Raw genomic sequence first — 14,797 nt, 5'->3', positions numbered from 1 at the left:
CATATTCGATTGTTAATTCAAACTTAATTCTATTGTGTTTTTTATGTTTGCTTAGTATGTACGGTATGTGAATCTGGTCTGGGAGTGTAATATATTCAATTTCATTTCATTATTTGTTTCCTCAAAGGATTCAAAATGGCTTACATGGTTCTTCCCATTCATACGCTTTATCTTTACAACAACCCTGCGAGGGAGGTTAGGCAGTGAGAATATTTGAATACGGCTCTCCCAACCCACCAACGTCCTCTCCCCGCAAGGAGAAAACCAGCAAACAGGGACAAGGCTGGGCTTAAGGCAGTTGGTGTGCTAAAGGTGGCTATTTGTTTTATCATATTATGATGACACTCTCTGCTACTACACAGTGCAGGAATGGGAAACTTGTGGCCCTCCAGATGTTGCCAGATCAGCATTCCTGATCATTGGCCATTCTGGCTGGGGCTGATGGGAGTTGGAGTCCAACACCATCTGACAGAGCCAAAGGTTGCCCATTCATGGCATAGGAAAAACGTTTTTAAAAACTGCGCCCCCACTTGTAGTCTTAAGTGGTGAACATATCCATTCTGCCACCTCGTGCGTAAAGAAAGCCTCAGAGCGCATCAAACAAACCTCTCTTAGACTACGGTGTGGTTCAATGTAAACAGCAAGCCAAAAATCTGGATCGCTGGGACCACAAGAAAATGCTAGCTCACAAAGAGAGGGAGGAGTCACACCCACTTTCTTCCTTCTCCAACCTTTAAGCTCAGGTTGTGGTCAAACAAAGAAAAAGCTTTAACTGCTTGGGTAACACCCTAAGCCAAAACATGAGTTTACCTGCTGCACCACACCAAACGAAAAAAACGGGGGGAGGAGGGAGCAAAGCGGCCTGCAATCTCATCTCCAAGAGCCAACACATTTGCGCATTAGTGCTAAGCCTTAGTTTGGTTTTATGTTGTGTGTGAAAGTAGCCACTATTAGGAGTTCATCAAAATCACCGCTGCTTTGCAGATGCAGTGTAAGTTGTGGGCCCCCCCGCTCCCAATTCAGTTAGGTAAACCAAGTCTGAACTCTTTCTAGATCTAGCGCGGAACCTTAAGGGGCTCGCCAAAAATTTGAGGCGGAGGTCTTTCCAAGCCCCACCTGGAGATGCTTGGGAACTAAGAAGGGACCCTCCTGCATGCCAAGCACATGTTCTGCAACAGAGTTGCAGCCCTTCCTGTAAACAGTGCATCGCACAGGAAACCCGAAGTGCTTCCTCCCTCCCTTTCACAGGCCGACAAAAGAGTTCTCTTTTCTTTATAGCAGGAGAAAACCCAGACAACTTTTAAAAGCACGTCTCAATAACAAAAGCTGGTAGGGTTTGGGGGGCGGGTGCACAGAGACCAGCTATGCATGGCTTTCAGGGGCTACATCAGACCACCACAGTTGGCCAGCCCTATGGAAGACCACCTTGCCGCAGCAGTGTTTTCAATGGTTTGGGATCAAAGTAAGTTACAGTGAGAGCTGGACCATAAAGAAGACTGATCGCCGAAGAATTGATGCTTTTGAATTATGGTGCTGGAGGAGACTCCTGAGAGTCCCATGGACTGCCAAAAGATCAAACTTATCCATCCTTAAAGAAATCAGCCCTGAATGCTCAATGGAAGGACAGATCCTGAAGTTGAGGCTCCAGTACTTTGGCCACCTCATGAGAAGAGAAGACTCCCTGGAAAAGACCCTGATGTTGGGAAAGATGGAGGGCACAAGGAGAAGGGGACGACAGAGGAGGAGATGGTTGGACAGTGTTCTCAAAGCGACTGGCATGAGTTTGGGCAAACTGTGGGAGGAAGTGGAGGATAGGGGTGCCTGGCGTGCTCTGGTCCATGGGGTCACGAAGAGTCGGACACGACTGAACGACTGAACAACAACAAAGTTACAGTTTCTACTAAGAAGTCACGTCCCATTAAATTAAGCAGGAGCCTGAGCCCTGGAAATTAAGCTTACAATGGCAGCCTTAGGAAATCTGGAAGCTGCCTTATACAGAGTCGCATCCATGGTCCATCTAGCTCAGTACTGTCTGCACTGACCGGCAGCTGCTTTTCAAGGTTTCTCCCAGCCCTATCTGGCGATGGCAGAGATTGGATCGAAGACCTTCCTAGTGCAAAGCAGGCGCTCTACCGTCGAGTTACAGCCCTTTACCTTCAACATTTCTCTTTTCCACCCTGCCCTCGGTGCAGGTTAGCAGCACAAACTCATTCAGAGCAAGCTTGAAAACAGTTTCTAAAAATACTCGATTCCACCCTCATCGGGGTCAATCTCACTAGTTCTTCTGCGCACTGCTGGCCCCATTAGCACTACTCAATAATACATAGCTACAAACTAACTGGGACATGGTAGATTTCCAAAGCTTTTGAAACACATTCAAGATCATGATGGAGACTAGTTAGAGAGGAACCTCGTGTTACATACCGTCCTCCTTGTGAACGCTGCAGGTTACGAGCTCCGCTAACCAGGAAGTAGATGCCCCTTGTTGCGTACTTTGTACCAAGATGTGAGCGGAAGTCGCGCGCATCATGTTATGAGCGGTTTTGGCTTAAGAACGGACCTCCGGAACGAATTAAGTTCGTACCGGAGGTACCACTGTAATAGGAAATGAAACACAGGTGGGTTGGCTCTTGTATCTCATCCCCTTATTAACAGGGGTCAGCAACCTTTTTCAGCCGTGGGCCGGTCTACTCTCCCCCAGACCATGTGAGGGGCTGGACTATATTTTTTTGGGGGGGGGGGGATGAACGAATTCCTATGCCCCACAAATAACCCAGAGATGCATTTTTAAATAAAAGCACACATTCTACTCATGTAAAAACATGCTGATTCCCGGACCATCCGCGGGCTGGATTTAGAAGGCGATTGGGCCGCATCCGGCCCACAGGCCTTAGGCTGCCTACCCTTAACACAACTTTAACATGCCGCAGCTCAGTGGGAGAACACCTGCTTCTCATGCAGAAGGTCCCAGATTCAATCTGCAGCCATCCCTAGGCAGGGCTGGGAGATTGAGGACAGTAAAATGCCGCTTAAAAGGATCTGAAATGTTTTTTTGAAGCTAGGATTTATTTTATTCTGGCTTGTCTTGTTTGATGTTTTAATGTGTTGTAAACAGCTTTGAGAATTGTTCTTTAAAATGTAAAGTGGTATAGATAATAATAATATTATTATTATTATTATTAATTCTTTTCAGTGGGGGAAGAGACGCCTAGACATTCCGTTGTGGTGAGCATAACCTTGGTTTAAGGTGCCATTTAGCTGTTAGCTGAGTTTCTAACCCTGGCAACCCGCTATTATAGAGTCACTTGCTTAAAACCTCTGATGTCAAGGGACTGTTTGGATGCTCTGGGCTGATCCACACTCTGCCTCTCTCATGCCTAGAAAGCAGAGGCCCTAGTGCAGGCATAGGCAAACTCGGCCCTCCAGATGTTTTGGGACTACAATTCCCATCATCCCTAGCTAACAGGACCAGGGGTCAGGGATGATGGGAGTTGCAGTCCCAAAACATCTGGAGGGCCGAGTTTATCTATGCCTGCCCTAGTGGTTTTCCCCTTGCCTGGCATCTTTCCTAAGGAAAGCCCATTGTTGAAGCTCTAAACTGGAGCAAATGTCAATCTGGAGAAAGCCAGAATTGTCATTTGCTCCGATTGAGCACTAAAGAGCAGTTTTCCCCTGGGCAGAGCAGCAGACCAGAGTAAGTGTGGATAAGCCCTCAAGCTGCCGAAGTTAATGGCCATGGAATGCTGACAAACAGAGCTGCAACTGTGAGGAAAGAGAAAGGTCAACTTAAGACAAGAGAGAGCCACTTTGCAAATGTCTTCAAGGACAAAAAGGGGGAGGGGTGAATATTTAACGATGGGAAAGAAAGCAAGAAACTGTAGAAAGGGTCTTGTAAGTTAATGGACCAAGGTACGCATGGAAGTTACAGAATTTACAGAATAGGAGCAGGCAGGTCATTAGGGGAAGAGTTCCTTTGAAATCTTGCGATAGCATTGCTCTCTGGTTTCAAGATTATTTCAATCTCTGGCAGCGGTAAAGTTGTTGCTGTCATTTGTGGTGAGCGGACAGCTAGCTCATGCCATCCTGGTTTCAACACTATTTAGATTTTGTAAACTCTCATGAAATTCAAACATAGCTTCCTTCTATGAAGTCATTCACTCCTCTCAGGTAGGAACATGAGCCACTCGAGATGCTGTTGGACAACAAACTCCCATCTGCCCCAACCAGCATGGCCATTGACCAGGGATGATGATGGGAATTGTAGTTTGGCAACATCTGACAAGGGTTCTCCATCCCTCCTCTAAGAAATCCTTTCAAAAGAGCACTCAAACCATTAACACGCGGAGATTGTGCTCAGAGTATTGCAGCCTTGCAAATAAGCCCACAAAAGTTACTAGCCTGATAGCAAGCCATGTCCGTTCAACAACAACCCGCTCTGCTTTTTACGCTGGGCACACTCACCTACATGCTAATTCCTTATTCCCTATGGCTACCAAGCCTGCGCTTAAACAAATACAAGTTTGGATTAAGAATGCCTTTGTCATCTAAGGGCATCTGGTGAATGCATCTGCATAAAAGCTTGCCAATTATTAAATTGTATTTATTGCACATAATACAGTGGTACCTCGGGTTGCGGACATGATCCGTTCCGGGGTGCCGTTCGCACCCCGAAAAGTCTGCAACCTGAGTGGCAATATTGCACATGTGCGAAAGCGCGATGTCGTGCTTCTGCGCATGAGCGACCGGCACAGAACACTTCTGCGCGTGCGGCGAAAACCGGAAGTAAACATTTCCAGGTTTGCCGCATTCGCAACCCGCAAAAACGCAACCCACAGCAAACGTAACCAGAGGTATGACTATATGGACATCTGGGTAGCACAGGGTTAACAGGAGTGGGCAAAGCACATGACCCCCCCCTTCTCCCTCCACCAACAAGTCAAGCTGCAGGTCTGGTTCTGCAATTTTCCAGGTGGAATGGGGAGGGGCACATCCCGTGCCTGGGAAAAGTGCTGGGTTTCGACCCTCGCTTCTCCAGATAGGGCTGGGAAAGACTCCCACCTCTTGATAGCATGAGCTGCTTCTACGCAGGCCATGATTGGGCAACGTGTACCCATTCAGAAACTGTTGGATCCCTGGGCATCAGCCATTCCGGCTGGGCTGACTACAGAGGCCTATAGCTTCTCCATCCTTAATGAGCGCTAGATGGACCAATGGCCTGAGTCTGACTTGCATAAGACAGAGAGGAACTACAAGACAGTGGAAGAGCGCATACAAAACTTTTGTTGTTGCTGTTCCCGGGAATGAAAGAGGAAGCAGCTTCTTGCGGCACACAGGACAGCAACATTTTAACAGAATGGCACATTGGGCATTGTCCCTTCCGATGTTCTATTACCTAATTAATCTAGCATTATGTCAGTTCTTGGCTTGTTTTAAAAAATAAATAAATCATACGAAGCGGACACAGGGCAATGGATTCAAACTACAAGAAAGAAGATTCCACCTAAACATTAGGAAGAACTTCCTGACAGTGAGAGCTGTACGGCAGTGGAATTTGCTCCCAAGGAGTGTGATGGAGTCTCCTTCTTTGGAGGTCTTTAAGCGGAGGCTTGACAGCCATCTGTCAGGAATGCTTTGATGGTGTTTCCTGCTTGGCAGGGGGTTGGACTGGATGGCCCTTGTGGTCTCTTCCAACTCTATGATTCTATGAAATCAGGTAACTTGCCAGGAGATAAACAACGCACTCAGATTTCTATTGCAGACCACCTTTTCTGTGACTCCAGGGCGGGCAATTTAAAATGTCTATATAAGGGCTTGCACACCATTGTTCTGGGTTCCTTCTCCCTCCTGCATGTGGTGAGCGAGGACCCTGTTGTAACAGTTAATTAAAGATCAGGCTTACTAGCTGCTTTGCTTCTCAATATTCTCTGGTTGGCCTCTGTTATTTTCTCCTACCGATAGGGAACCCACTTAAGGACTCTATACGGGCTCTTGGATACCCCATAAGGGAAAAGGAGCCTTTTTTTTTTTTTTTACTTATACCACAGGTAACAGCATCAACTCTCCCAAAGAACCCATGTTTGCAGCTTCCAGGATGGCAGCTGTGTTATATCTGCTGCCGCAGATAAAAAGCATAAAAAGCACCTCAGAAAAGGCAAAGCATTTTAAGGTCGTATCTGCTTTTCCAGGTGGGGGAGTTTAGGCCACAATCAATCTTAAAAGATTGGAAGCGGGGAGTAGCACCAAACTGTACTTAAAAGGGTCTCCAGTTAACAGCCAAGTGTATGCCACAGCTTTCAACAGCAAAACAATAAGACCTGCAAGGGGTTCTCTTTTTGCATTTGAACAAATATGCATTTGCCACTTTAAAAAACAAAACAGGAAGTGTGTGCTTTCTGATTCAGCTGATTCTGGCATCTCTGTGGGAGAAAAAGATTTGGGGGCACTGCATCTACTAGGCCCTCCCATTAAAGGTAGAAGGTGAAATCCTGCCACAGTGGCAGTGATGAGGAACCTGAGGCCCTCCAGATGTTGTGGGACTCCCAACTCCCATCAGCTCCTCCCAGTATGGCCAACCGTCAGGGACCGTAGGAGCTGCAGACTGGCAACATCTGTCCCGACACACATTGTCCATCCCTGGCCTACGGTTTCCAACTGGTTCACTTTCGATTTAAGTACCAGGGTTGACACTGCTGCAGCTACCATGCACATATAAGCGGACACAAACACACAAACAAACCAGCCCGAGAATTTCAGTCATGTGAGGGCACTCAAAACATCTCCAATTTATATACTGCCTCTCAAAATACCAAGGCCGTGTACAATAACACAATTCAAAACAAAACAATCCCAAATATGATAAATCCCATTCTAATAAAAAAAAGAGCTTGAGTAGGCTACATAGATATGCTTTTAACAGCTGGTGGAAGCTCACCCTGGCAGGTGCCTAGCTCAGTTCACAGAACAGGGGCCACCACAGAAAGGGCCCTTCAAACTGCCACAAGATGAACCTCTGCAGACCACAGCATAACTGAGGTTTATTTATCATTTGCTCCGTAAGAGCTCTGTGTATCAGAGACAGGTTTAATGCTAGTTACAGGCAGGTAGCCATGTTGGTTTGCCATAGTCGAAACAAAATAAAAATTTAAAAAAATCCTTCCAGTAGCACCTTAGAGACCAAGTAAGTTTGTTCTTGGTATGAGCTTTCGAGTGCATGCACACTTCAGAAGTGTGCATGCACTCGAAAGCTCATACCAAGAACAAACTTACTTGGTCTCTAAGGTGCTACTGGAAGGTTTAATGCTGCAATTCAAACCTCACCAAATATAATGCAACTTACTTTCAAGTCCAACGTGCATGGGACTGCAGCTTTATGTTTAAAAATCACAACAATGAAAGCACAAGGGTTGTACGAAATGTGAGGCCAAGTAGGCCCACTGAGATTAACAGACACGACTGCCTAAGTTATATTGCAATCCTATGCATTCCAAAAGCGGCGCTCTAGAGAAGACCACATCACAGGAAACTATAGGAGAAATCGAAAGGGATAATTCCACCAGCTTCCTGAGATACAGTTCCCGGAATTCCAAACAACAAGGAAGCCAAGAACCATTAAAGTGATTTACGTTTTGTCACATAGACACACCCAGGCAGATGCTTTAAGATGCTGACCGGGAGACCCGGTGACACATTTAGCACCCTGGCAGAACTGGCTGCAGGAAAGGAATTAGGATTCCCTCAAACTGGTTTGTCCTCACTGGGAAATGGCTGCAAGGCAGTCTTGGCCAAGAGGCAACGCACTAAAGCCATTTGATAGCTCCCCAGCAGCAGCAGCTCTAGAAAGTCCCAGGTTACACAGGGTTGCCAGGTGTCCACTATTGGAGTGGACAGTCCACTTTTTCACATTATGTTCACTAATTTTTTTTCACAAAATAGTGGACATTATTTAATTCAAAAGCTTTATGATGAAATGGTATTTTAATACGTGTTAAAGTGTTTGTAAGAAAATATATAACTTAATCTAATTTAACCCCCCCCCCCCCGCTTTTCCACTATTTTTTGGAAGCAGACCTGGCAACCCTACCCAGGTAGGAAGCAACAGCAGAAAGGTCCCATTCAGATGCTAAAACACAACTGATGCAGGTTTTGTGTTGTTTGTGGGGGGGCTCACATGCTGCCATGGGGGGGGGGTTCAGTCAGAAAGAGATCCAGCAGGGCTTCATGCTCAAGCGGTGTGGGTGTGTGTCTGTCTGTGGGTGTGGGTGTGGGTGTGGGTGTGGGTGTGTACACACAACTCACTTAATCCTGTTCTGGATTATTGTAAAATACAAACACTTGTTAATTTTTCGGAGTCTGCACCCTTCAAGGTAGTACCTCTCACTTTAATTCTGTACAGAGCCATGTGCATTGATTGTGCTATATAAACGTTAAAAATAGCATTTTCTTTGTTAAGTTTCACCACGATATCAAAAATATTACTCTTAATAATTTATTGCTTGCTTTACTCATTAAAAAAAAGTGGCCCGGAGCAACTCACGAACAGAAACACTGAAACCAATTACAATAAGCACAACTCATAAATGCTTTTTTTAAAAAAATAATAAATAGATAAATAAATGCATTTGTACACATAAAAGGCAGGTCCCGCAGCTCCCGCCCAACCAAAACAGGTCACAAAGAGCAAAAAGGCCCTTCAAAACCCTGTTCATAAATATGAAAGCAAAATTCATGGGCTCCAATCTTTCTCTTTCTGGCTTTGTTGGCCAGGCAGCCCTGCAAATAGAGCAGAGATGGGGAACCACACGCTCAAGGGTCCAACATGGCCTTTCCAGGTTTCCAAGGCCTCACCTGCTCCCAAGACCACCCTACCCATGGTCACTCCTCCTGTGCTCTGGCTTAGCTGGGACATATACTTGAATTCTGATAGTGCCTTTTGCTTGCCTGGATGTAGAATGAAGAGACCTCTGGCTTTTCCATTACTGAAGTACAGCCTGGTGTACAGAAGCAAGAGCTGAATCCATCCTTTCACCTACTTTTTGCCTCTGGCCCCGGTAAGTTTGTCCATAATAAGGCCCTTCGGCCAAAAAAGGGGGGGAGATTTTGCACCCCTGAAATAAAGGACTGCCCTCTTTAAAGTACGATACACAGCACACCTACACTTCGGAACTCCCTGCCTAGTGAAATCAGACAGGCACCTTCACGGTATTCTTTTCGGCAACTGCTAAGAACATTTTTGTTCGGACACGACTCTGCAGACTCTGTGGGGTGTCAACATGCATTTTAGTCTGGGCTTTTAAGCTTTCTGTTGATTATAAATTTTTATTTTTTGAATTGAAACAAAATGGTGGATTTAAATTTATTTTTGACTGATAATTTTCTCACTCTGCTCTTTTTGCAAGCCAACTTTGAGGTTTCGTTGCAACCAGCATATAAAACTTGTGAAACAAACAAAACGAATACTTATTGCGTTCTGAAGTAATATTCGTTACCACGTTAAGCTGGTGTGGTGTTAAGACCAGAGTCTTGAATTACACAACAACACCTGCTACGCGAAAGGCCTTCTGAAACAGCGTCTCCCAAGGGATCAAAACCCAAGTGCCACCAAGCCCCAGCCCCCCACCCCAAAATGAAAACTGAGAATCTCTTGCTGTTGCAGATCCATGCGTCTTGTGATTTGACATCCATGCACACAGATGCACACAGAGAAATATGACCCCCCCCCACCTCGTCTAGTAAAACAACATAGTCGGTGTGGAAAGATTACAAGCTAAGCAGGACTCAGTGGGGTAAGATGCAGAAACTGCTGTCCACCTCCAAGGCCCTTGAACCAAAACTACAGACTTGGGCTTAGTTCCTGCCGACGAAAGCACGTGTCTTGGCTGTGCCGCTCCAGAGTTCGCACGATGGAATGCTCTTTCATGCCAGTTAAGCTATAGGATATCCCCGAAACTAGAGAACTAACATGACAGGGAGGAAAATAAGCTGGGCTGGAACCATCCCTGGCGTGCTCATTTTCTGCATGCAGGGATTAACTGTTGGTGCGAAAGAACCAACATGTCTGTTCCTACCAGAGAGACATGTTTATTAACTCAGGAAGATGCTTTGGGTTGTATTCAATGATAGCTCTACTCACAGAGTAGGCCTTCTGAAATCAACAAACATGACTAACAGTAGTTCATTAAATTCAATGGTTCTGGCCTGAGTTAAAATTTAACTGAACACCACCCAATGGGGCTCAATTAAGATTCAAATTAAATGCTGGAGGCACTGAGGAACTAGTCAGGTTCTCGCCTGGAGGCAGATTTTGGCAGCATCCCACATCAGGTGTAGATAACTCACAAATAGCTAAACTGATGCATCACACAAGGTACTGTTTCTGGAAACTGCCATGAATGGATGGGGCAACAGTCAGATGGGTGGGGTATAAGGAATATATTATTATTATTATTATTATTATTATTATCATCATCATCATCATCATCTCCAGGTAGGGCTGGGAGAGACTTCACCTGAAACCCTAGAAAGCTGCTGCCAGTCAGTGTTGACGATACTGAGCTGGATGGACCCTTCTATAAGTCACATTCCTATGTTCCCACCTACCCCATCTGCCTAATCCACATCGGTTCATTTATCAAAATGGGAATAATAATAATAATAATAATAATAATAATAATAATAATTGGGGTCTTACTACAAAGTGAAAATTTTGGGCTGCAGCTGGTTGCCCAAGCTTTCATCGACACTAAGCAGAAAGCTCATGTGCTATTTGCCTTCATCAAAGCAAGGTTTAATGTTTTTCCCTCCAATGTCCTGAGACATAGTACCTGGTTGCTGTTCTCTCCCAAAAGCGACGCAAAGGATTACTGCATAACTAGTAACGGTGTATTATGTTATCCCATTTTATTGTAAATACACATTTATTCTTATCTATTGTTATTGTATTTTTAATATAATTTGGGATGACTGTGGTATGCGATATGTTATATCGGCTGATGTACCTACCTTGCATAAGTTTGTTACCTATGTGTTTTATTTGTATGGGCCTATGGCTGTAAATAAACATCTATCTATCTATCTATCTATCTATCTATCTATTTATCTCTTACATGTGCAGATTTTTACAAACAAGAACTGGCCTCTGGGGTTTGCATGCACACATGGTGTTTGGCCACACCAGCAAAAACAAAGCAAGCGTGTTAACCCGATGACTTTTGCAAGGTTTTCGTGGGAACAAAATCGGAATATTCCTCCTTTGGTTCTGCAAGAGAAAAGGCCTTGCTGCATTTCCGTAGGGCAACTGGGGCGCAGGGAGGGGAGAAGAGAGAATAAAGACTGGGGGTGGGGTGGGGTGGGGGAAAACATGCTGCTTTGTGCAAAACCTATTTGCTTCCTGATTATTTGACCTGAGATAACCCCACCCCCAGCATCATCCAGCCCCTATTTTTGAGACTGCAGAGGTACACTGGGGAAAAAGAGTCCTTGCAACAGAGAAGCACAGAACCGAAAGGAAACAGAAGCCGAGAACTAGAGACTACGTCCCCCAGAATGCATTGCACACAGCCTGCGCCAAACACACGGGCAGGGATTTGGTTGCACTGATGATGCAAAGCCCTGACTCAACCAATCCCGGAGCGCAGGAGGAATGTCAACAAACAAGGAGGCCTGGAGGCCACATGACACCAGACAGCAACAAAGCTCAGATAAGCAACAGGGAGAACCAGGGTTCAGAGCTGGAACTCCTCCTCCGGTGGCTATAAAAGCAACTGAAGGCTGTCCGTACCTAAACAACAAGAGGACACCAAGGTGGAAATTGGCACAGTGATTCAGTTCAAATCAGGATTTAATTCTGAGCACACACTTTGATCTGCCACAACCTAGCGGTGCCATTGACATGTTAATAGATATTTTAAAAACCTGCCTGAAAAATCAAAGGGAGATTTCATGGTGGGGGGCAGGGAAGGAGGGCTAGCTAATTTCAACAGGAAAGTGGACAAATGTGCCTACAGATTTTGCCGAGTGAGCTATCGCAAGAGGAAACGTTAAACCCCAAAGACAGAAAAGAATCGGGCATATGAGTATTCGCACAGAACATCGCAATCTGACAGCAACAAGGCCAAATGGATCAAAAGTTTGGTTCTGCCAAGCCTTCCTAACCTTGGTCTGCATACACCGTACATTCAAAATACGATCTAATTTGAGAGCATCAGGACATGCCAAAGGGAGCAAAAGCAAACAGCCAGCCTAACGAGATGACTTTAGGTAAAACACATCTACTGGACACACACTCCATTTCAAAAGTCCGCATTTTGAAGATGAACGGCCCTCCCCACGGATGGAATCCTGCCCTGCAGTTAAACCTGTGTGCCCCCTTGCTCATACCGGGTTATATATAGTTTTTACAAAGTGTACAGACTTTTCTCCCGTCACTCCCCAAAACCTCCAACAATCCACAGCTCTCAGCAAATTTTTAAAGTACCGCACCTTAATCCCTCCCCCTCCCTCCAAAATCCTTCCAAGATAGAAGTAAACTGATACCTGGAAGTCGTACAAGGCAACGATATTTTCATGCTTCAGTTCCTAGAAGGAAAGAGAGAAAGGATGGTGGTATAAGCATTTATCAAATCGCAAACAGTCGCCTTAAATCAAAATGTCAATAGCAGCAAAAAACATTTCTTTCTTTCTTCCTTTCGCCTTACCTTGAGTATTTTGATTTCCTTTCCCAAGAGAGTTTGGGATTTTGCCAAGTTTTTCTTGTTGATGCATTTTATTGCTACCTCCACTTCAGGTTTCTGAAAGTTAATAATAATAATAAAAATAAGACAGATGCAGAATGTTAAGTTGGAGGTGGGGAAGCCTGCATTTTATTTTCACATGCTCAGAAACATGTGTGTGTCTCTCTAATGACTCCAAATACTTCAAACCACAAGAGAGAGGTGTTCAGAAAACCCTGCTTCACTATCCCAAACCATATAAAGCACATGTCCAGGCTTGCCCTTTATTGAATTTGCATTTATCAGGCACCGGGAGGAGGGGGAACAGATATTCATTTAAAATGGCTCTTTACACTGCCATTATCCTCTTAATTTAAGCAATACAAATATATGGATTGTAGAAGTTTATCCCCAGCTTTACCGGATGAGACAAAAAAAAAAAAGTCCCCACCAGTGGACTGTGTTTTTCTTTCGTTTAATCATTAAGTGATGTAGGAGACATATTTAACAATGCCAAGGACACTTTGGAGACATGGGCTAATCTTTAGGGATAAGGAAACCAGACAGCAACCATGCTACAGAAGTCATTCCAGCTTCCCAGGAACTTTCACCCCCTCAGTTCACCAAGGCTGCACAATGGCCTGGTAAAGAAAGCCCACAAGGTTACCAGTCTGCAGAGGAAGAGCCTTCCCTCCTCTGTCACCCTGTTTGGATTCCAGCCTTAATGCAGTTACAGTACAGTACTCTGTCGCCTATGGACTACCAGGCTAGTGTGCCTTAAATACAAGGCTGCAGAGCCACATAGCTGAGTATTTTTAGTTCCTCCAGTACTGCAATGTGTTTGTTAGCTTGTGGCCGCTTTAGATAGGCAGGGTTGCCAAGCCACCGAGATAAGGCCTTTTTTTCATTTTGCCTATCCAAAGTCTCGGATTTCTTCTCGGCATGTCGAGAATAAATTGCATCAAACCTAAAGCTGATCGACTCCCTTGCGAAAGTTAACTTGCAGCATAGTAGCAATAGATAAAATTGTTATAGTAATAGCAGCAGCAGCAGCAACAACAACAACTTGGGAGTTTCTAAGCTCGTTTTCTTGGAAGTGCATCCCTTGAAGTCAAGTGACTCTGTCTACTGAGTTGACTAGTTTAGAACTGGTCTCATCCTGACCCAATTTGCATGGGCAAGAGTCCTATTTGTTACAACAGAGTGTTGCCTGGACCCACAGGACTAGCAAGCGAAGTGATCCAGTTGAGCTGTGTGTTTATTTAGGCTCTTCCAAAAGTAGATATATTGCCTAAGAGAGCAGTAGGGAAGGTGTGTGTGGCATATTACGAACAGGAACAAAATAGTTTTAATGCAAAACCCCAGAGATGGGGAGAAGGAGAGTGTGTGTGTGTGTTAAACTGCTACTTATCTCCCAAGTACAAATGAGCAGAGCCACTAAAAAAAAAAAGTTTGGAAACTAGAATAAACATTGCATTTACCTCTTTGTGTCTCCCTTTGAAAACGACGGCGAAAGCTCCATGCCCGATCAAATCCTTCCTGCTGAACTCAAATTTCCCAACCGTCTCCATGCCTTTCCACGTTTGGGCCTCAAGTGTGAACGGCGAGAAGGAGCTTGGTAGCAATAGCAACAATATATATATATATAGTTGAAAAGTGGGGGGGTGGGAAGGCGAGTCGAAGGCCTCCCCCAAAACCCTCTTTGTTAAAGCGGGTGTTGGGACCCTACTCACACACAATAAAAATAGTTATAAAGTTTTGAAAGACACCGAAGCCCTCTCTTTTCAAGGACAATCAAGAGGAACTAGAAACTTGAAAAAGCAAAACTTCTCTCCTGTCCAGCTCTCGGCAGTTAAATTTCTGGCTTTGGACTCCCACCTCTTCTTCGGCCATCGGCTGTCTTTTTCTGTAAAAAGGCCGGGATTTAGTCATTGTTACGAAGGGACGGGAGGGGAGGGAGTTCGAGTCCTGGCTACCAAACTTTCCCCATTTTTATTGCCGCCAGGAAAGTGGGGGTGGGGTGGGGGGAAGAGAGAATTAAAACCAATATTTAAAACACGGATAGAATAGGTATCAAGTCTCCAAATTAA

The 14,797-nt window shown here is 45.0% G+C and overlaps 1 protein-coding gene across 2 annotated transcripts in view; it reads right to left on the bottom strand.

Moving 5' to 3' along the window:
- The window catches only part of ULK1 (unc-51 like autophagy activating kinase 1), a 114,951-nt gene extending 100,578 nt beyond the window's left edge, over positions 1-14,373 (bottom strand). The window contains exons 1-3 of one of the 2 annotated variants that reach the window (XM_033136352.1): positions 14,189-14,373; positions 12,693-12,785; positions 12,532-12,573 (exon numbers count right to left, since the gene is read on the bottom strand). In XM_033136352.1, coding sequence (XP_032992243.1) covers positions 12,532-12,573; positions 12,693-12,785; positions 14,189-14,278 — 225 coding nt within the window. In that variant the 5' untranslated portion in view covers positions 14,279-14,373. The remainder of the gene's footprint in view (positions 1-12,531; positions 12,574-12,692; positions 12,786-14,188) is intronic. The other variant, XM_033136351.1, reaches the window with a different exon arrangement.
- Positions 14,374-14,797: the final 424 nt, after the last annotated feature.

The sequence above is a fragment of the Lacerta agilis genome, chromosome 17 (genome assembly GCF_009819535.1).
Source record: "Lacerta agilis isolate rLacAgi1 chromosome 17, rLacAgi1.pri, whole genome shotgun sequence".
Lineage (NCBI taxonomy): Eukaryota > Metazoa > Chordata > Lepidosauria > Squamata > Lacertidae > Lacerta > Lacerta agilis.
Note: the sequence above shows the minus strand (reverse complement) of the source record. Positions and strands in the feature narration are given on the sequence as shown.